The 23,117-nt window shown below is 40.5% G+C and overlaps 3 protein-coding genes and 1 pseudogene across 3 annotated transcripts; all 4 read right to left on the bottom strand.

Annotated features, from left to right (window-relative positions):
* Nucleotides 1-713: 713 nt before the first annotated feature.
* Nucleotides 714-4,379, bottom strand: LOC135481732 (glutathione peroxidase-like). Its single transcript, XM_064761404.1, has 3 exons — nucleotides 4,087-4,379; nucleotides 2,357-2,598; nucleotides 714-1,728 (listed from the first exon to the last, which is right to left on the bottom strand). Exons 1-3 carry the CDS (start codon nucleotides 4,298-4,300, stop codon nucleotides 1,432-1,434), a joined length of 753 nt encoding a protein of 250 aa, XP_064617474.1. The 5' UTR covers nucleotides 4,301-4,379; the 3' UTR covers nucleotides 714-1,431.
* Nucleotides 4,380-5,154: 775 nt separating this feature from the next.
* LOC135481724 (uncharacterized) lies at nucleotides 5,155-13,613 on the bottom strand. Its single transcript, XM_064761393.1, has 6 exons — nucleotides 13,302-13,613; nucleotides 12,703-12,846; nucleotides 11,093-11,303; nucleotides 8,542-8,876; nucleotides 7,498-7,641; nucleotides 5,155-5,778 (listed from the first exon to the last, which is right to left on the bottom strand). Exons 1-6 carry the CDS (start codon nucleotides 13,608-13,610, stop codon nucleotides 5,524-5,526), a joined length of 1,398 nt encoding a protein of 465 aa, XP_064617463.1. The 5' UTR covers nucleotides 13,611-13,613; the 3' UTR covers nucleotides 5,155-5,523.
* Nucleotides 13,614-15,128: 1,515 nt separating this feature from the next.
* Nucleotides 15,129-17,082, bottom strand: LOC135479815 (glutathione peroxidase-like). Its single transcript, XM_064759723.1, has 3 exons — nucleotides 16,780-17,082; nucleotides 16,058-16,201; nucleotides 15,129-15,567 (listed from the first exon to the last, which is right to left on the bottom strand). Exons 1-3 carry the CDS (start codon nucleotides 17,077-17,079, stop codon nucleotides 15,349-15,351), a joined length of 663 nt encoding a protein of 220 aa, XP_064615793.1. The 5' UTR covers nucleotides 17,080-17,082; the 3' UTR covers nucleotides 15,129-15,348.
* A 1,437-nt stretch (nucleotides 17,083-18,519) lies between these two features.
* On the bottom strand, nucleotides 18,520-22,705 carry LOC135482106 (glutathione peroxidase-like; annotated as a pseudogene).
* Nucleotides 22,706-23,117: the final 412 nt, after the last annotated feature.

Below are 23,117 nucleotides of genomic sequence, written 5' to 3'. Positions count from 1 at the left end.
TATGATGTTTAAATGACTTTGCAAGAAGTTTGCTGATTTAGGTACGATACGCAAATGGTGTTGGTGTTTTACCCGAGGAGTTCAATCATTAAAGATCAGGGATCAACTCATGACCACCGAATGGCGGCACATATTACCTATTTGAAAGAACGACAGCCTACACATGTTGGCTTCCTCTACAATCGCACGTGGGAAGGTCTTCTAGCAACCTGCAGATGGTCATGGGCTTCCCCGGGCTCTGCCCGGTCTCCTTCCACCCTAATACTGGTCGCCGTTGTATAAGTGAAATATTGTTGAGTACGACGCAAAACTCCAATCAAATGAATAACTAAAGATATAAAAATAGAACGACAGTTTCAGCAGATATTGTCATATCTTAGCCATGGTAAGATCATGGTCTGGAAAACACATACTCTCCTCAATAGGCTTCTATATATAATATAAATACAGATGACAATCCGAAGTGAAGGGTGAAACAGACACGGCATTGAACCGAGTAATCCACATCTTACTTCAACATTTATTTACTTGTACATATTGTTTTCCGTCAGATGGTCTACTAATTCTTTAGCTGTTGTAAAACTTACTGGGCCCGGTTTCACTTAACTTATTGCGCTCAGTAAACTGCTTAATATAAAGTCTTTGGGGGGTTTTTTGTTGTGCTTAAGCCCGACATGGGTTGTTTTTATCGAAAAAGTCAAACACAACATAGCTGAGTTCGTCAGCTAAGAAAAGAATTTCTTGGATGATTTTTACTTCATAATACTTGTTACATCACTTGGGCATTTCGCACAACTTTTTCACGAGACATGGAGTGATGCTATCGTAAACTTCACAGTCACTCACTTTATTTCACATTCATAGCTTGAAATTCAATTTCCAGTTGAGGACAAAATTAAGTGACACGAATGTACATGTGATAACATAAATCATGTGACTCAGGCGTCTTTACTTGACAGTATATGTGTGACTTGGGGTGCACTGGTGCCAAAATGACCCTTGACCTTCATGTGATATCTGCCATGAATAAACTCCACCACAACGTGGATCTTCTCCAACCAGTGATTGGCTGAATGCACGGAGCCAATCAGAAGTCGGGATCGTCAAAATCCTTAATCCATTTTCTCCATGGTTTTAAAGGATTCGTCATTTTTGGCCAAGTGGTGGAGTTTATCACATCTTCATATCTCGCAGGAATGAAAGGGTCATTATGATACCATGCACTATTATGTAACAGTGTTCAACATTTTGTTTTCTGCTCTGGTACATGTATATATAGGCCTACAATTTGAGTTTATTGACTTCATGCTGTCCAGGCAGTGAAGAAATCTCAACAGGCATGACTATTGATCGAATGTGTGACATATGTTCCTAAATTCGCAGATATCTTCCATAGATATATTCAACTGCTTTGTGGGTATCTTTCGTTGGCTATGGTTCCGATGCGCCATGTTTGGAAGCTGTTCTGTCTTTGAGTACGCTGTCAAGGGTTTTTAATGCGTTAGATAGAAGTTCTGCTTCTCTGGCAGGGCTGGGTTGTGCCAGCAGGACGTTAATCATGTCTTGGATGTCATTTGGTTCAACATCCGGCAGAAATCTAAAGCGAGGCCGTCCCGTTCTGTCCACGAGAATCTTCTCGAAGTTCCACGAGATGTCATTGACCTTGATGGGCGTCCAGAAAGATTCTCCCCTGTCATAGGTTGTGGCGGTCGGAGAGGGACAGGAAGTCTGTAAACAGTGAAGAGAATATAGGGTTATCTAATTGGGGGATTCATTCTGTGATCTATATTTTCATTGTTATTCATTGTTTCTCGTTGGCGAATGGGAATAATTGTTTTAATATATAGTTCACAATTAAATTCTTCTTTTTTTACTGTTCACCTATGTTCACATATGAATGAAATTCTTGTATACTTTATTCAAGTACTGTATGTTATGAGGTTCTAATATATATGCAAAATAGCTACCCTAAATGTTTACAGTGAAGAATGGTCAATCGCCGTTGTGTTGAAACCTACTATAAGAGTCCTATACTTTACTGAATCATTTTGTGAAAGAGAATAAAACATGGTAAATGTTATTTTAGGAATAGTGGCCTTTCTGTTGATGGTTACTTCAGTTTTGGAAGGTCTATCTTTAAGGAACTAGCCTGTATAGTGCGCTTTATTTATAATAAATTCTCTGCCTATTGCTGCGATGGAATGAATGAAAGAGGTAAAACGGTATAAGCCTATTTGAATCATATGCATGCTGGCGATACTTAAAGATAAAGATGAGTAAAGTCAAGTTGAGTTAGATTTATCATAAAGCATTGTAGGCCTACGTGTATCTCTAAATATGTGAATCAGTCACAAACCTTTATATAAGTGTAGAATGGATCTTCCTTTGGGCCGTTGACTTCGATCTTCATCATGATATCAAAGCCGGGTATGAAACCTTTCCCGGGTCTTACATATCTGAGACCATTCAGGATTTCTGTCCGGTTCTCGCCGGGTTCCTGATGTGCGAACTGGTTACAAGGGAAAGCCACGATGGCGAAGTCATCGTCTGGGTGAGTGTCAGTGAGTGCATTCAGTTGATAATACTGAGGGGTGAAGCCTGCAAAGACCAATCAACAGACGTGTGGATGTATAAAGTATGTATAATTATAGCGAATGTATCTGTATCAATTATGTATAAGCCTACAGTCGTCTGGAGTGACTATCACTATTCAGTCCAGCACACTGCATGCAGTGACCGATTACATACAAGTGATTACAAGTGATGCGAAACCAACTTCGACCGTTATTGAATTCACCATATAATTGGCAGAAATTCTTGTAAAGTTTACTGGTGTAGTGTATGTATTATACATAACAAGCTCTTCCGATATTAGATATGGGCGAAAAAAAAGTTTGTGGATCATCGAATCCACAAATGGACTTTAATGCCAACCTAAAAAAATAAAACTGAACATATGATTGGAATATTTTCATTCACCAAAATATATATGCCAAATAAGTACGGAAGTTCAATGACGTACCTCTGAATATAAATATCGTTTGACTTTTACTATTAGGTCGGAAATCCTTGTACTTCTTCGAATGACTACATGGCATTCTGGTTAGTTAGCACTCCTATTTAAATATATTACAATTATTGACTTAATTCTCATGATATGGACATGCTACTGCAGCCTCTTTGAAATATTTTTTTCATCAGTGAGTGAAACTGCAACTCTTGTTAAAATAAGAAGAATTTGTTTCAATAAGGCATTGTGGGACTACAATGGTTCTCTGTAAGATAAATGTAAATAGGCTGTATGTTCCTCCACTTTGTGTTATTAATTCTGACGCCATTTCAACAAGACTCCAGGCATATTCAGCGGAGAATATGGTGCAAGTCTCTACCTCTCGTATGAATTGACGAGAACAGTTTAAACAACCAGAGTACGTGTGTATGGCTTTGCAATAAATGGACTTTTTGTAATGGGTTTATTTCGGTCACGAAATGCCATTTGCGCCACTGGAGCGAACGACATTGTGTGAGGCCTGTGGTCCAGTTTCACAAGGAACCCTCAGCATTACGTCCTAATCGTAGTTGCGAGCTCCTATCGTTAGGAGAGGTTCGTGAAACTGGGCTTAGGTGACGTCACGAGTTGTTTGGTTTGATTGAAAACATGAAATATGATTATATGAAAAAGAAAATTGAAAAACTATGACTTGACTGCTATATTGCTGCCTAAACATGACCTCCATGGTAAAAGTGAAAATTCACTGCTTATGACGTTCAACAACACTTAATGAATAAAAAAAAAAATAATAAATGATGCTCAAGCGGTCAAAATTTGTGATTGGTTGCTCAATCAAAGATGCATGGTGACCTGGCAAGCCGCATTCGTACATATAATTCGAATTCCTCCTGGTTTTCACACAGTTTGACCGAGCGTTTTTTAAACTAATTTGTGGAAACTTTGAAATGACTCAACCAGTGTTTTCAAACAGGCAAAGGACAGTTCATGTAATTTGCCGATGTGTTCACCGAAGAGGACTTTCGGTGAGGACTGAATGTTACACAGATACATATGTTTTCTTTAATTACCTCAGAATGTCGCCACGTTGACGAGCAGTAATACTCGACCGCTATACTCCGATAGACTGATGTTACGGGCTTCATCTAGGCTGAGCACCGAGTGCTCGTAGACAGACTTCATCCCGGGGGTATGGGGGCACGATGAGAACATCCCTGCCCCTGTCACACCGGTCACAACCAGAGTCAGAAGGACAGTCATGAGAGGGGTGCTGTCCGTGCTCCCCACCATCCCTGTCTTCCCTGTTCTCCGCTTACTACGTAGCCTTCACACTGCACAGTATTGTCACAATCTCGGTTTAATAACGTCTCGTGTATTAACTTTTATACTGTCAGCTGCTCTGTAACAGCAACAGGTTGCTCTGATATGTATACATAGATAGATTAAACAACCCGTGGTATTTCCCTCGAACATTGATTGCCTATAATTTCCCTAGCCACGTCTATTATATTCCGCCTGCAGGGGTGAACTGCCTGGTTGTTACACGGTCGGGTAACAGGCCTTCCGGCTGAGACTATGCAAACACTGCATACATGCACAGAATAGCCCTTATTGCCCCCTATTATTCGACCAGCTCCGACTGCGTTCATCTTCAACTATTCGTTTCGATTTCCGATGTAATGGCAGGCACATCTTCAAAGTTTGTTTTTCAAATGGACATTTATTGTTCAGTATGGCTTATTGACCTGTCAACACATTTAAATTAATTCAAACGTGTACATATATGCTAGACTGATGTGTGCAGTCCAGTATATACACATAAATACGTCATTTTCTTGCAAGTATTGAACGAGAAACGAGATAACATCGCTTGTTATGCTAACTTTGTAAAATTTTGCAAGATTGTTTTGTTTGTTCGTATTTTTGTCGGGTTGCTGTAATGAATAACAATTCATTAAATATTGATTATTTGGGACATTAAGGACAGTTGTATATGTAAGTCATTTTCTCAAATATATTTTATGTCAGCAACCCGCGGATGGTCGTGGGTTTCCCCAATCAAACACCAATCAAAAAAAAAAAAAATTTATTATGCCCAAAACAAACACAAACACAGAAAAAGCACACAACATGTAGGCGCTAAACATGTTTTCTGACAAATTATGAGCTTTATTACACACTAAGTTGTTTTATCAAACCCCACTCTGATATGCAATATTCAATCGATGAAAACATCGGAGAGAATCAAACAAGCAGACTGACACGGCCCACATCGAGGCTGAATGCACAAGAACCTCGATGTGACAGTATCCATCGAGCGAAAGCTTGCAGCCATTGGCTGTTTATAACTTTCCCGTCATTCAGTCTGCTATTAGGTGTTGCGGGGACTTTTGCGACTTAATATGTATACTATAAGGGGACAACATATACGAATAACCGCAGTCAGTTCAGTCAGTTTAGATATTTCATCTACTAGTATTTATAAGATGAACAAAAGGTGGTTTGATTCGTTTCTATCCCACGACTACAGCGCCACCATCTGCGGTTGGTTTGGCCGTGGTGCCGAGCTCGTTGTCTCTCTGAGCCAGAAGAGCTATGATGTCATCCCGTATGTACTTGACTGGCTCCATGGGGTGATGGTAGCGATAGACGACACGGCCATGATGGTTTACCAGAAACTTCTCCCAGTTCCAGCGGACGTCGTTCACCATGATTGGAGAGTAATACAGCCCTGGACGGAAGTAGTCAGACGTCGGTGGACAAAAGAGCTGCAGCGATAAATATGTAATCTTTATAAATTGGAATCTGGATCTAATATAATTGCTATATTAGTCGCAGTTGAAATAGAAAAGTTAGATACGCCTACAAATACAAGAGGACTGATGATTGTCATTTAGAAAATGATTTAATAAACAGTGTTATCGGATAAATGGACCGACAGAGTGACTTACTATCCAGCAAATGTAAATCCCAAATAGCGATAATGGATGTTGTATAGGCTTTACATAAAATGTTTGCATTGGCGGCCATGCAACAAAACAATAATGTGATACCAGCCCCATGCTAAGAAACCTTTGTCAAGCCATACGTTAAAGAATTATGGTTCAGGACGTTTGTACGGTCCGGGGTAAGCGGATACAGTTATCAAATTACACCTGGATGATCCCGAATTTCCATAGCGTTGGTGCGTCCCTGATTTCATGATATAAGCATATACAATTATGAATTCGAACTTGGAGAATCTTGTAGGTTCTTGCAACGACAATTAAATTTATGCGCCTTTGTTACTTGTTAATAGTTCACAATTATAAAATCAATTTGAACCTCGAGGATCCTGAAGGTTGGAAAATGATTGGAAAGTTTAGTTTGTACAGCCTTTGTTAGGTACAACAGGTGAGGTTTGAGATCGAACCCTTTGTCACTGAAGGTATTAAAAGTAATACTGTATCATGTGACTTTTCAAGATCGAACTCGAAACTCACCTATTGTGAAATTGCTTCCGGGTGAACCTGCAGATTCCTGGAGGGAATGATGTTTAAGTCACCCTTGTCACTTGTTGATCATATATCCCGAAAACTTCTACACTGTTTAACTATGGCATTCCCCCGGTAAATAATTGTATACAGGTCGTTCCCGTAAAGATCTACTGCAAAAGCGCAAGATTTCATACAGGATTGCTGCTACAAGGGGTTACTCATAGAGCTTTACTGATATAAACACAGTGAATTCAGACAAATGTACCCTTTATCCTTATGAACATAGATGCAGTAAAGTTAGACGTACACTACATCTTTAAACACTCGTGCAAGAGATATTGGTATTCCCCCGTTGACGTTCACTCTTACGAACATAGATGTAGTAAAGTTAGACCTACCTTTAAATGTTCGCAATACAAGGGATGCTGGTATTCCATTGTTGACGTCCACTAGACCTAATTAGGGTGTCTTTAAGTACTCGTGCAGGTGATACTGTATTTTCAGGTGACGTCTATTTTTGCGAACATAATTAAGACAGACTTACCGTTAGATATTCGTACAGAGGATCCGTATATAACCCGTTGAGGTCTCCTTTTGTGAATATTGTAAAGGTAGACGTACACATGTAACTTTAGATATTCATAAAAGTGATGCTGGTACTCGCCGTTGACTACTTTTGCGATTATAGTAAAGTCAGGCTTACATTTAAATATTCGTACAGCGGATGCTGGTACTGCCAATTGATGACTACTCTTACGAGCACAATAAGGAGAGACTTACCTTTAGATATTCGTACAGAGGATGCTGGTACTGCCAACTGACGTCCACTCTTGTAAGCATAGCAAGGAGAGACTTACCTTTAGATATTTGTACAGAGGATGCTGGTACTGCCAGTTGACGTCTACTCTTGCCAGCGCAGCAAAGAGGGACTTCCGCTTAGATATTCGTACAGAGGATGCTGGTACTGCCAGTTGACATCTACTTTTGTGAGCAAAGTAAGGAGAGATTTACCTTCAGATATGCGTACAGAGGATGCTGGTTCTGTCCGTTGACGTCTACTTTCGCGAACATGGGAAAGTTCGGGACAAAACCTCCTCCAGGGCGGACGTACTTCACACCGAGCAGGATCTCTGTGCCGTTCCATCCGGGCTCTTCCTGAATATACATTTATAGGTCTACACAGTTGCACAATGAATTAAGAAGAAATTTTCTTTCGATATGACCTAAAATGCGTCCACAAACGTCCGATCCAGAAGACAGGTGGTAACACAGACTGTGGTGTCTCATGCGGTATAAAACTGGATTTAACATTTTATAGCTTGGCGCTTGGATACTATTGTTGTTATCCATAACCATAGTAACTGATGATAAAAATTACCTGAAATATAGTTTTCCTTATATGAGATAAGTGGGCAATTAATGCAGTGTATCTGACTTTCAGTTGGAATTTCTCAAAGCTGTTTATTGTAACTACCATGTCAGCAGATATTAACGATATATATGATGCCGGTGTGGTAATTGTTTTGTGTCATCGGGCACAGAATTTCATATTTATGTATATTATATATACCTGGTTAAAGATATTAGACGGTACGCGCCAGGCTTGTATTATCCCAAGTGACAATATTTTATACACCTGGTTAAAGATATTAGATTGTACGTCCCAGGCTGGTAATATCCCAAATGATTATGTTATATGTATACCTGATTAAAAATACTAGAGGGTACGCCCAAAGCCGTAATATCCCAAGTGACAATATTATATATACCTGATTAAAGACATTAGATGGTACGTCCTAAGCCCGTAATATCCCAAGTGACTGTTCTATATACCTGGTTAAAGATATTAGATGGTACGTCCCAAGCTCGTAGTGTCTAGTAGTGTCTGGTAATATCCCAAATGATTATGTTACATGTATACCTGATTAAAGATACTAGACGGTACGCCCAAAACCCTAGTATCCCAAGTGACAACGTTATATACACCTAGTTAAAGAAATAGACGGTACGCCCCAAACTCGTAATAATCCAATTAAGTGACTATATTACATATACCTGGTTAAAGATATTAGACGGTACACCCAAAACTCGGAAACCCTGGTGGCCAAACTCGGACTGTAGTGCATTCAGTCCGATGTAATGCGGTGTTAGACCTCAGTAAGTCGCCGTGTTGGCAATGAGCAGAATTTCTCCTCTGTAGTCAGATAGCTTCTGTATCTTCGTCTGTAGGATGTCCTCCATGTTGAAGTCGTACACTGACCAGGAGACGTTACTGGGCTGGTTACAGCTGACCCGGCCACCAGGAGTGAAACTTCTGGCACTGGCTGTCATGAAGAGGAACCCCAGTACCACGGGGACTGACGGTGTCCCCATCTTGGCGGATCTCTGAGCTGAGGATTTGCCAACGTCTTATATAAGAGTGAAAACTATGGTAGACCGGTTTTGCCAAAATTTAATGGAAAACCCGTCACGGACGAAAAGTAAGGCTTTCCAATTCGTCGTAAACAGTTCAAAAGGTTGAATCTAGGCTGGATTGAATGAAACATTTTGAGAGAAAATTTTGTAATTGCGAAATGATCCAAACAATGGCCCCATACGTTGTGGTGGCGAGAGAGGTTGCTTACATCAGAATACGGTTCGTAGAGATGCATGATGATGCATTCAGTTTATGCAAGGATCAGAATTTTAGACGGGCGATGACTAGGCCACAACTTGGGATCGTAAGTGTCGGTTACATTTGGAAGCGGAACGAGGACCTTTCGCTACAGGGGGAGGTAGAGAGACAACAAGGTCAGTAGCGAGGAAACTGTGTTGTGTAAATGGCCAAAGCGCTTGCGATAAGATATAGTAAAGAAAAACGAGTCGTGCTCATGGGTCATTGTGCTATGTACCATTAGCGTAGTTAGTTACTGTATTTCACCTAAAATTAAGGCGTAAAGTGACACATTTTGCTTGATTCTGTCACATGATAAATTTTTGTGACCTTTGATTAATTTCAGAAGAACTTCAATAGTGTCGTTTTAAAGTCTTTATGTGAATCTGAAAGTCCATTTTTGACTGAGCAAATTTGAGGTGAAATACAGTCATCGGAATATTTATCACGAAAGCAGCTGAGTTAGTATGATATGATGGAGTTTCTGTTGGGATCTAGCTCCCATACTACCTTAGCCTGATTCCCTCTCAGATCACGTGAACTTCATTTTAGTATCACCTCAAATCACAAGTTGATTGACATGAGTACATTGGACATTCATATATACGCCATGTATTACTCCTCTGCGGACAGAGAGTGTTTTAAATCGATGATCGTAGGGTCAGTTTCTACCAATAATCGATAACCACAAATACCCATAGGTATGAATTGAGGCTTATTGTATTTAAAGATACCTGCATGGCAAACAGGCATGTTTAATTCCCCGTAGCCCGGGGGTTATCATTGTTTATTATGGCAGTCATAACCCTCATAACTTTATTGAGCACATATCTGTGCTTGGGATTGAATTTGATACCAACAGCGCACTACCACGGTGATTTTGATCTGGATTCGCGGGTAAACAGATTTTTTCCAACCATTACCATGAACTTGTGCCAGCATCCTCACTTTACCCTGTATGTGTTCCTGAGGGACTTTTCTTTGGTAACCGTGAGCTGTTGTTTCCGAATGTGCCCTTCGAAATGCTGCTTATTTCAGTTCTCATTTTGCTGATTCGGGTCCTCCATAATTTTTATATTTATGCTTGAAACATACCACGTACACTTTTGTTTTAACGGACCTATTTAAGTGATTGATTTAACTATTATTTAGCGCACTTCCTTCTTCATATGTCGGGCACATGCAAGCCTGTGTAACCAGGCGAATTAAATGATCTATGTTTACTGTGTGTACAAGTAAAGATAAGAACATCTCCAGATGATATAAAACAGTCATTAACTCTCATGCTGGCAGTAGCCTTTGTGCCTTTGTAGATAACCGACTGTCAACGATACACAAACAATCAATCAACATAATTTGGGGGTTTGGATACGAACCTATGTTGTCGCTGTTCTAGCACTGCACCAGACCGTTTCTACACACCGCTACACGTTAGTGCACTTAAACATGTTAACCACCTGTGTTTTTGTAAACACTCAGTCAGTGCATGGGTATACCAGCACTTGTCTCTTCATACAGGTGTATATATCAGGTACGCCTTCTGGACATCACTCAGACTTACTGAAGTTACTTTATTTGAGAACAAATCCTCGTCTTGGAGTTAAAGCAAAGGGTTTCATATAATTTGGGGGAAAAAAACATTTTTGGGGTTGAAAAACCGTTTTATTTCACCTGATGGAGTTTTCACATTATTTCAAGGGAATTTGAATACAGCATCCTCAGTTGTTACAGTCAGTGGGGTTGGTCAGTACAGATGAGGGGTGAATGCACTAAACCCCGGCACGGTCCCTTCCAGGAATCAAGCCACGCCCACAGCACTAGAAGCTGTTCACGGGATGGCCGTCATTAACACTGTCTTAACGAAATAGAGAACACTGCCACAAAATCCCGTGAAGTAAGCTAAACTTCATCGGTAATGATATTTATACGTTTTCATGTACACCGGTTACTTGCCAATTGGCTTGGCCGCCTCCCTTTTGATTAAGAGGTCAGTTATGAAAGGCCTGAGGTCATGAGGATCGGTGACTGGGTTGAAGCGATGGACTGGAATTCCCTCGTGGTTTACCAAGAACATCTCCCAATTCCACCAAATGTCACTGACCGCGATCGGATAGTACCAGATCATGTCGGAGCGGAACACTTTGTGTGTAGGGCCACAGTGCGCCTGGGGAGAGAATATATTAACATCAGCAAATTGATCTTATTTGTTTATTTGATATATGTGTTCTCTTATATGACGACGGTCAGGATTATGAGTGGAGGAAACCGGAGAAACCGACCTTCGTCTGGCACCTGACAAACCACCTCCAATAGTCGCAGCAAGCCAGTATTATATAACTGTTTATTGTGAGACTGACATCTTACACACTACGGACGTCACTGAAGGTTACTAGATTGTATTATTACAATCCTCGGGAGTCCTCGGTAGTCCTGTGCGAGATAGGTCACACATTGAGACAAAAAAAAATACAAAGAGAAGAATAACGGCTTCGAAAACAATTTTGGAGATTAATTTTTTACACTTAATTTTTAATTGTCATTAAGGAGTTACAGGAGTTAAGGAGGCATACGTAAAACCTAAGTGGAAAAGGCAATGGATAACAATTTCTTTAGAACATATGATGTTTTGATGCTGATGTTATCAACCTGACAATAAATAAAAAGTTGTTGTTATACCCGTAAGTAATTGTTTGTTTTACTTACTTTGAGATTAAAGGACAGGGAAAAGGAGAATTTCCATGTCAATCGAATGTTCTTCTATGAATATCATGCTTAAATCTCACGCGCAAATCAAATCCTTGAATTTGGAGGGATAGAGATATGTTGTGTTAAAAACCCACGGGCTCTAAGGGCACCATGATGTCAGAAACTACACAGGATATAAGGACATCGTGATGTCAGAAACTACACAGGATATAAGGACACCATGATGTCAGAAACTACACAGGATATAAGGGCACCATGATGTCAGAAACTACACAGGATATAAGGGCACCACGATGTCAGAAACCACACAGGATATAAGGGCACCATGATGTCAGAAACTATACAGGATATAAGGGCACCATGATGTCAGAAACTACACAGGATATAAGAGCACCATGATGTCAGAAACTACACAGGATATAAGGGCACCATGATGTCAGAAACTATACAGGATATAAGGGCACCATGATGTCAGAAACTATACAGGATATAAGGGCACCATGATGTCAGAAACTACACAGGATATAAGGGCACCATGATGTCAGAAACTACACAGGATATAAGGGCACCATGATGTCAGAAACCACACAGGATATAAGGGCACCATGATGTCAGAAACTACACAGGATATAAGGACATCATGATGTCAGAAACTATACAGGATGTAAGGACACCATGATGTCAGAAACTACACAGGATTTAAGGACATCACGACATCAGATTCTACACAGAATGTAAACTTATCATGACGCCCGATTTACCCAAGATGTTTCAAGCTCTGACTGCTATGACATTGTTACTCATGGTGCAATGATTGAGCTGACTGATTGACTGATTGATTGTAGCCACAGACTGACCTTGAGGTACGTATAGAGCGGATTTTCGTGCTCCCCGTTGACATCGATCTTCTCAAAAAGCTGGAAATTGGGGACGAACCCTCCACCAGGTCTTACGTACTTCACTCCGTTCAGGATCTCTGTCCCATTGGCCCCAGGTTCTTGCTAAAAATCAAATAAAGATTTAATTTTTTTAAATAGAAAGTTGAAGTTTATTTGCAGATGTTTTCACAAAATAATTTGCATATTAAGAATATATTTGGTACAATGTGGGCGAGCACGTATGTTATGATATGTACTTGTCACATTGTATATTTGGTGGGTTTTGTATAATTGCCAATAAGAGGAAAAAAAGAACCAAGATATTTATTTAATATTTTCACCCTCTTAAAACTATAAGAATATGATTCTATGCGCCGTACACCAGCTGTCAACCAAGATGGACGTTCCAGGTCGGAAGGTCATTCCCAAAATGACGTATAACACAAACTACTAAAGAACCAAGAAAGTATACAAAGTACGAATATAAAATACGAAGAAAGGAATGCCGCTCTTTTTATGGCTAATAAAAAAGAAACATTCAATCTTGAAACGGGAGCGTCTGCCTAGGCGTTTCTTACCTTGTTGAACTGGTTACAAGGAAAACCAAGGACGTGGAATCCGTCGTGACCGAATTCCGTTTGTAGTGCATTCATCCCATAATAATGGGGGGTTAACCCTCAGAAGGTGGCCACGTTGACCACCAAGACGATATCCCCTCGGTACTGGTCTAGTGATATCGTCTTCTGTTTGTGTACATCTCTTAAGCTGAAGTTGTAGATGGTGTCTGAGGCATTGGCGGGTCTCTGACACTCCACCCTCTGCCCAACCGCTACACCCAGGGCCCCGCAAAGGGTCAACAGGGCTAAAGAACCACCTTGGCTCTTCATTGTCCTTAGCGCTGGGTTTGCTGTCTTCACAAACCTTGGGCTGATTTATATGATAACGGCAGGGAGGGGATTGTCCACGGGCTGCGGTCCACCTGGTATGTTCTCAGAGCCTCCAAATGCACTCCACTGGCTTTGAGATAAATAGTTTGATGACCTATATTCAGGATGCAATGTTTAATGTCGGAAATGGAATTAGGAGTTCCACTGCAGATGGCATTGTCTCCACCGCTATGTCTTCGTGCACCATAAAATTGTCTCCTCCGCCTATTCTTGATGTAACATGACATTGATTTGCTCTCATTTGTCTATTAATGGTATGACTTATTCTCTGTCAATTCTAGGTGTAATATAACATTGCCTTGGCCTCCTGCGCTTTTTCTTGGTGTGACATGATTGGTCACTGTCGCCTATTCTCGGTGTAAAATGACATTGCTTTGGTCTCCTTCGCCTATTCTTGGTGTAACATAACATTGTCTTGATCGCCTTCGCCTGTTCTTGGTGTAACATAACATTGTCTTGATCTCCTTTGTCTATTCTTCATGTAACATGACATTCATTTGCTCTCCTTTGTATATTAATGGTGTGACTTATTCTTGGCTTGGTCTCTTGGTCTTCTATGTGTAATATAACATTGCCTAGGTCTCCTTCGCCTATTCTCGATGTAACATAACATTGCCTTGGTCTCTTTCTCCCATTCTTGGTGTAACATGACATTGCCTTGGTCTCCTTTACCTATTCTTGGTATCACTGATAACATTTCCTAGATCACCTTGGTCTATATAGTGTAACATAACACCACCTAGAACGCAACAGTTGCACACAGTGATGATAACGTTACGCAACTATCATCACGATGCAGTACCACCTACATTGACTGTCACGGAGTTACGTGCATGTAGCACAACAATGCGGGTTTCAGTGTATACCACAATAGCCTTGGTTCCATCTTGCTTGATCTTTAGATCGAATGACATGAATCGTTTCTATGGCGTACATGTGTACACATGTATACCTCTATCCTCAAATATTCTAAGGATTTGCTGGATTCTTTAATTTATGACAGATTGTAAGCAAAGTTTATTTCAAAGTTTTTAAAATTTTACAAAATTTTGTAAAAAAATCGTCATGCAAGATTGAATAACGATCAGATTGATACCCCGTGCATCTAGAACTGTGACTCGGAGTGTCCCCAAGGTCAGGGGCCCACTATAGAATATGCTGTTTGTTGGCATTTCGTATTGGTGATATTAAAACAAAAAGTCTTCTTCTGGAGTGCAATTGATAACATCTCTCACTTCAAACTAAATCTGTGTCATGCCCATTGTTATTTTTATACGGTTATATGTCATGTCTGTCTGTGATAGGTATTTGTTCTCAACGCTCATCGCAGTGCTGGGCCATTCGATCTTAGCTTCAGTGGACAAATATTCAAACGCTGCTTGATTTTAATACATACTTTTTATTCTAACAGTTGACACTGACATCATTTCACTAGAGTTTGCCGGCAATTGTCTCCGTTAGTATAGTCAGTGGGTTGGTCAGGACAGATTTAGGGCGAATGCACTTTAACCCTAGCGCCGCCCTTCCCATGAATCAGGTCACGCCCACAGCTCGATGGCTGGTCAGGGAGTTACCGTCAAGAGCACTGCCTTAGCAAGACGGACGCAATGCCACATGCAAATTCTCGGAAAACAATGTCAGTTTCAGTCGTAATGCATATTCTAAGATGAAGCGATGTTTACTTCCCAACAGGTTTGGAAGCTTGTTTGTGGATGAGAAGATCTATGATAAAGCTTCTGAGGTCACGTGGGTCAGTGACCGGGTTAAACCGATGGATGGGAATTCCTTCATGGTTGATGAGGAAGGTCTCAAAATTCCACCAAACATCACTGACACCGATTGGGTAGTACCAAATCCTGTCTGAATTGAACTTCTTGTGAGTTGGTCCACAGTGATCCTGGAACAGAAGAAAGCAAATAACAAACTCCAGTCGAGTCATTGTTCTTCTTCGTTATTTTCGCCAAGGGAGCTTTGTTTTACTGGCGTTGATTTGTCTCTCTGTCTGTCTCTATGTCTATCAGTAACTTCACGGAAGGGATTTGGATGCACAGGAAGGCATCGGAAATAAGAATCAATCCATTAACTTTTGACTGTGATTCAAATCGAGATCCGGATGCAAATGTTGTTTGAACGATTCCTCGCCATTGGGTGGATTTCCACACTTAGCTCTGGCGCAGGTTTGCGTTCTCATTCACTTATTGCGCCTTTCCTTTATTTATTAGCTAGTTCATATAGGTCTAATATTTATTTAATTTAAAACAGAGATGGATTACCATGAAGCCACAAAGGACGGCATTAAGAGGACTTTTGATGTTTACAAAACCAGAAGTGTCTTTCTCTGATTGGTTTATTAATACCCGATGGTTTGACCCATGATTGTGTCTTACCTTGAGGTAGGTGTAGAGTGGATGTTCGTGTTCACCGTTGACGTCGATCTTTTCAAAAAGCTGGAAGTTGGGTTCGAACCCTCCACCAGGTCTTACGTACTTTATCCCGTTCAGGATCTCTGTCCCATTGGCCCCGGGCTCTTGCTGAAACAAGAAATAGTTATCCAAACTTGGAGATCATGCTTGGACATCAAACAAAGGTGATTATGTATGTGCTTCTCCACAAGGATGAAATATCTGAATACACTGTTCTGGGTCATGTTTCACATTCCTACGCGGCGTTATATACAAGCAAGCAGGGCTTGTTTCACAAAATCATTTTGGACTGAAGTTCAAGAAACTTTAACCTTCTGAATCAAACAAAATATATGAAACTTGATGTTCCGACTTGATTGAAATTGTTCACGATGCATATATTAAGATTTTAATTTGGATCACAATTTTGGGCTAAAGCCCGAAATCGGTTATTGAAACGATTTCAAGGTGTGGGTCGTAGTAGACTGGGTAAGAAGATTGGCTAATATACACAAGATATTACTTCAATCCAAGCCTCACGTGAGGAGGCATGACGACGAAATACACGTACATTCCCATGACACTTCCCATAAGAACCAGACATAAAACAGCAGACTTGTGAAGAAAATTACGCATACAATCATGAAGTTTACGACACTACGAAAAGAGTTATATTGAGGCCGGTGAGAATTATGAGGGTGACTTACCTTACCAAACTGATTACAAGGTATACCCAGGATGTGGAACCCGTCGTAACGGAATTCGTCTTGTAGTGCATTCAAGCCGTAATAGTGGTGGGTCAAACCTCAGAAGGTCGCCACGTTGACCACTAATACGACATCGCCTCGATATTTTTGCAAGGAGATCAGCCTCTCCTTGTGGACGTCTCTTAAGCTAAACTGGTAGATGTCGTCGGTGGCTTTCTCACACTGGACCCGCTGACCGATGGTCAGACCCAGGGTCCCCCAGAGGGCTAGCAGGACCAGAGAACCGCCTTGGCTCCTCATCTTCCTGACTGGGTGCGTCTTTATGTCACCAGGGTACGGGGTTATATAGACTCTGGTCTTATCTGGTCGTCACCATCTGCCATGCTCCCAGGCGGCTCATTTATGTCATGCACTATTCCAATTACGTCGTTGATGTTATCTGGTTGATTATCAAGTCAAGGACATCGGACTTTCAACAACATTAAGGACACTCTAAATTAATTTGGTTTCTCGGGAATGTTTCGGATTTGTATTGAATGCTGTTTAGAAGCGGGTGCTTTAGGAAATCCAGATTACGGTTGAAAATGGAATTCTTTGACGACACCAATGGGGTTAAAAGCGCACGCTGCAGCTGAAATGGTAATAAAATTAATGACTGAATGCACCTGCGGGTTTAAACGCTGTATTTTCACTGTTACCTGCGTTATGTTACATGTCTAATTGAATGGGCTGATTAATCACTTTGCTTAAGGCGTCATCATAGGTATGAAAAGTGTGTGTACTACATAATGGAAATCACCCAATGACAATGTAGAGTAAGTTTAATCACAAGGCCATTCCTGTATCACGTGAGGTCAGAGAAAGTCAGCTGTGGAGTATATATGTAACAAAAACGTAGTGTATAGAATAACATCTGTCTGGAAGATCCTGAAATGTGGAAAAACGAGATCTCCGGAAATATCAGTATGAAGTTAAGGGGAATATGATCAATTTGAGCACAAACATTATCAACACAAAATCTAAAAATTATCAAAAAAAAAATATTGGTTTGCAATGCAACGTATTCCCCACGTTTTCATAGAGAAATAGCAAAACTACTGAGAGTGTCTTTTTGCTTTCAATTCAAAAGATTTATTCCAGAATTAAGCAATATATGAACATTGTTCAATCGCTCCTATCTTATCGTATTATCATTTTGAAACACAGAAATGTTCTGTTTAAATTGCACATTCATTTGTGGAAGACGTAGACAACAAGCCATTTCTTTGTTCTAGGACGTTTCGAAAGCCCTGCCACAATGAACCGCAACCGTCAAAACAGCGACATATTAAGAAATAACGTCTGTTGGAGATTTCTGTTATGAAGAAACGAAAAATACAGCAGTTTTTTTTCTTTGTAGAGCTTAAACACTAAGTTACCGTGTTGTTTCCCATACGTGCCCGGTGTCATCTGTGCAAAGTGACCCTCTACAGCCTTGACATGTTTAACCGAGAGTGCTGTCATTTTTCATTTACAATGAAAATCCCATCCAGTTGATACAACTTTTAAACTACACGTATATCCCAAATGACTTATACATTTTTATAAGTTATAGTGCACTATAAGCAGGGATGTATTGCTTCAAGCAACAGTAGCTTATCCTGGTCTATGCTCTCCGGTGTATGTTTGCTTTTTCTTGTATTTTTATTCACTAAACCAAATAAACAAAAATAATAAACACAAACAAGATCCAAATTGAAGACAATGGCAAGTAAAATTTTAATGTATCTACGAGAGTTGTTTGACAAAATATCGTTTAACAAAAGTTTGAACAATTTCGCTCTCATGTCTTGGAAAAGGCATCTTGCGTTGGTTCTGTTCTGAGCTGAATGCACAAAGCCCTGTGAACAAAACCACGCCCATCGAGTTCACCTGTCAGTCAAGACTGTTTCTTAGTAAACTGTCATTAACGCTGCGTTATCCGAAGACATTGAACAGAGAAATCGACCAAACTTCGCAAGCAACATTAAGCAACTCTTAAAATTGGCATTTTAATCAATTACATATTATGAGACTTCATTTCAAACAATCTGGCATATTTATTATCCGACTGGCTGAACAACAGCTCTCTTCACCAGTAACTCCTGGATCTGGGGACGTAAAGACGCCACGTCGGTGTAGGGATTAGTCCGATATACCGGCACTCCTGTATGGTCAATCAGGAAGGTCTCGAAGTTCCAGTATATGTCGGTCACTGCGATTGGCTGGTAGAAGATGTTGTCGGATTTAAAGACTGTGTGCGTTTGATTACACAGTGACTGAAAAGAAGAAAAAATAACAAAAAGTTACTTTCTTAAACGTCCAATTTTTAAGCGGAATTCTAGTACTTAGGGATAGTAGACCTATCCAAATATAATAAGGAATATGAATAGATTAGGCAGAACATTTATAAATGTCGTACAGCGCGGTGGTTCTCTATACTGATGCCATACAACAGGGCTACTGTTTTCACTGATGTTACACAAACAGCTTAATGTTTTTACTCCTGCCATACAACATGGTCACGATTCTAATGTGCACCAATAGCATACAATCGGTATACAAAGATTATTGGTGTCATACAACCAAGTTGCTGTTTTCATTGATGCCATACAACTTGTCCACTTTTCCTACAGTCACCATACAACCGGGTAACTGCTTTATTGATGCCAGACAACCCTGTTGCTGCAGTATGTTTTGGATGTCTTACAACATTATAACCTTTTTGATGTAATGTAGCCAGATTGCTGATGTCTTTGTTTGATGCCCTGTAACCTGACAACTACCTTTAATTGATGTGATATCCGTTTTTTGCTGTCTTCTTGGATGTATTGTAACATGGTAAATTGACAAGAATCTATACGTCGAAACAAACATTCGTATACCAGTCGTCAGCTAATAAGGACGTTCCGCGTCAATAATCGCAAAGCAAGTTCCCAAAATGGCGTTTAGCACAAACTACCAAAGAGCTAAGAAAGTGTACAAAGTACGAAATTAAGACGGAATCATACAAAGAGAAGCAGCCAACAGTTTCCAATGACGTACGAAAGACGCAAGATGTGCCTCGGGTTAAGTGGAATTCGACATAACCATGATTGAGAGCGCCAGAGATCCTGGACGGTCTTTCCATATTTACTCATTGTAAAACTTACGAAACTTGGAGTGAAGGCGTTTGATGGAATAGCCTTGACAAATTAGTTTTTGCAGTAATAACTTGTGACGTTGATTGAAATCATCACACAACACCCAGGATCTAACAAATGCTACAGGACGAAGAAATGTACACGCCATATGCACCTTCGGTATACTACTGCCCAAGTAAGGATAATTTACAATGTCAAAATCGAAACTATTTTCTTGAGGTAAAGTCTGCGAAAGACACCGTATTTCACCGGTTACGTGCGTCCATTTGCGACCACTATCACACTCGTCTCTGCTCTGGATTTACTCTCTATGCTGTACATCATTCATAATATTTAACTGATGCCACACTGCCGGACTGCTGTCTTTTTCGCATGCCTCACAACCTGGTAAATGTCTTTAACTGATCTCGAACAACCTGGTAGCTCATCATTGCATCCACATGTATGATGCGATGGTTTGAAAACCCGTACTTTTACTTGGATGGAAATCAATATTATAGGCCGATTTGTTTCCGAACAATAACTTTAACTTTACGTTTCTATTTATTTATTTATTTGATTGGAGTTTGACGCCGTACTCATGAATATTTCACTTTATACGACGGCGGCCAGCATTATGGTGGGAGGAAACCGGGCGGAGCCCGGGTAAAACCCACGACCATCCGCAGGTTGCTGCCAGACTTTCCTACGTATGGCCGGAGAGGAAGCCAGCATGAGCTGGACTTGAGCTCACAGCAATTTACGTTTCTAAAATTTAACTGTAATCATATGTCAGCCAATATCAATTGATTTCTGGTAGCAGTTGACTGTAAATTTCTTAAATTATTCGTGTAGTATGTAATCTTCATGTGCAGGCTCTCCGGCGCTCTGTTTTCGTCAGTGGGAAGACGTAAGGTATGTTACCTCTATAACGGTATACTTGCTTAACAATATCTACACCCATCTTCAGAGAGGCATAAAACGGATGAGGCTCCTTCCCCCTTTTCATACCCTTGCACCTTCAGATACATCTGGCACAGTACAGCGGTTGGGCTTTCATCACATTTCACCTTCTACACAACAGCTGAGCTTTTCATCATATTATATCCACCTTCACATAGGTCTCTACAGCAGTTGAGCTTTTCATCATATTATAGCCACCTTCACATAGGTCTCTACAGCAGTTGAGCTTTTCATCATATTATAGCCACCTTCACATAGGTCTATACAGCAGTTGAGCTTTTCATCATATTATAGCCACCTTCACATAGGTCTATACAGCAGTCGAGCTTTTCATCATATTATAACCACATTCACAAAACTGTATACAGTGGTTAAGTTTTCATTCTATACATCCACCTGCAGATATCTATAAGGCGACTGAGCTTTTATCCCATTATTTATATCCAGCTTCAGATATCTTTACACAGCGGCTGAGCTTTCATCGCACATTTTACTCCCACCCTGAGATAACTCTGTAGTGGTTTAGCTTTGATCACATTATTTATAACCACCTTCCACTAGCTCCATTCAGCGATTGAATTTTCCCCATGACTGAATTATTCATGGGCATCTTCAGATATCTTTATACTGTGGTTGATCTTCATCCATTGTTTACACCCACCTTCAGATAGCTCTATACAATGGTTGGTCTTTCGTCACATTATGCTCACCCTCAGTCAGCTATATACAGCAGTTGAGTTTCCTCCACATTATTCATACCCACCTCCAGATAACTCCGAAGAGTGGTTGGTCTTTCATCACATTATTTAAACCCACCTTCAGATAGACATACAGTGGGTGGGCGTTGGCCCCGTTCACATCTATCTTCTCAAAGAGCTGGAAGTTGGGTTCAAACCCTCCTCCTGGCCTCACATGTTTTAGACAGTGGAGAATTTCAGTCCCGTTAGCTCCCGGCTCTTGCTGAAATAGGGGACAGATTACTGACGCATTTACCGGGCACAAAAACTGCTTCAGCGTTTTAAAAAAAAATCGGTTCATCATTCTGATGTCAGAGATATGATGTGCAAACATGACGAAGTGATATTTGTACATCTGATATTTGTAATTAATAATAGCTTAAAAACGTACGTGTAATTGTTTGTTATATTGTTGTGTACGCCGTGCTCAACAATTTTTGTTTCATATAATGGCGACCAGGTTTATGTGTGGTGACAACCGGGATGCCTGGCGTAAACCGCCACCCTTCGGCAGGTTTGGTCTAGATAAAGATCTTTCATCCAGTTTTTGAGAGTTTGTCACATATATAAATAAAAAGGTGTATGTCATGGGCAATAGAAAGACAGAAAACGGGCTTCGACGTGGGTCTACAAAGACTTATAAGCGCAGGTACAAGCACAGCAACTAAGGCAATACAGGTAAAACTGTGGAAAATAGAATGGTGTGACTGAAGTGAGGGAACTGACCGGGTTGAGGCCTTTTGTATTCTTACCTTACCAAACTGGTTACATGGAAAGCCGAGCACATGAAAGCCACGGGATCCGAACTCCTGTTGAAGTGCATTCAAACCGTAATAGTGAGGGGTTAGGCCTCAGAAAGACGCTACGTTGACGATCAAGGCTACATCACCTCGGTACTGATTAAGCGATATACTTTGGTTTTTGTGGACATCATGCAAGCTGAATTGATAGATGTTCGCGGAGGGGTCTGTCGGCTTCCCACAGCGAACCTGGACCCCACTGACGACCCCAAGTAACCCCACCAGCAACAGGGCCCCATTTTGGACCCCCATTGCTGAGTTGATTTTTGCGCGACTGCACAAGGCAAGGTGTATCCTGGTAACTGTTTTTTGGAACCCAGTTTAACATTATAAACCATCGAGTGACCTAAACGAACTTGCCGGGAACCTATGGAGACTGATACCGAGTTCTAACTCTGAAAAGTAAAACGTCACATTGGATCCACCAATAATGAAATTCTCTTCTAAAAACTTACATTATTAGCTGAACAAAGACATGTTTATACAGAAAAAAAAACCCAACTTATTGAATCTGTAAATCAAAAGAACATCTACCATACAGTTAAACAGATTTTAAGTCAGTACATAAAATGGACACGAAATCAGACAGAGGTATGAAATGATGCCCTGTGAACATATTGTCGCTGATGTCATCATGGGAAAGGCGTCCACTGTAACATCTGTCTCTAGATGTTTGTATGACCCGCTCAGATAATACA

This window comes from Liolophura sinensis, chromosome 1, assembly GCF_032854445.1.
Source record: "Liolophura sinensis isolate JHLJ2023 chromosome 1, CUHK_Ljap_v2, whole genome shotgun sequence".
Taxonomy (NCBI): Eukaryota; Metazoa; Mollusca; class Polyplacophora; order Chitonida; family Chitonidae; genus Liolophura; species Liolophura sinensis.
The sequence above is the reverse complement of the archived record's forward strand: the minus strand, read 5'-3'. Positions and strand labels throughout refer to the sequence as shown.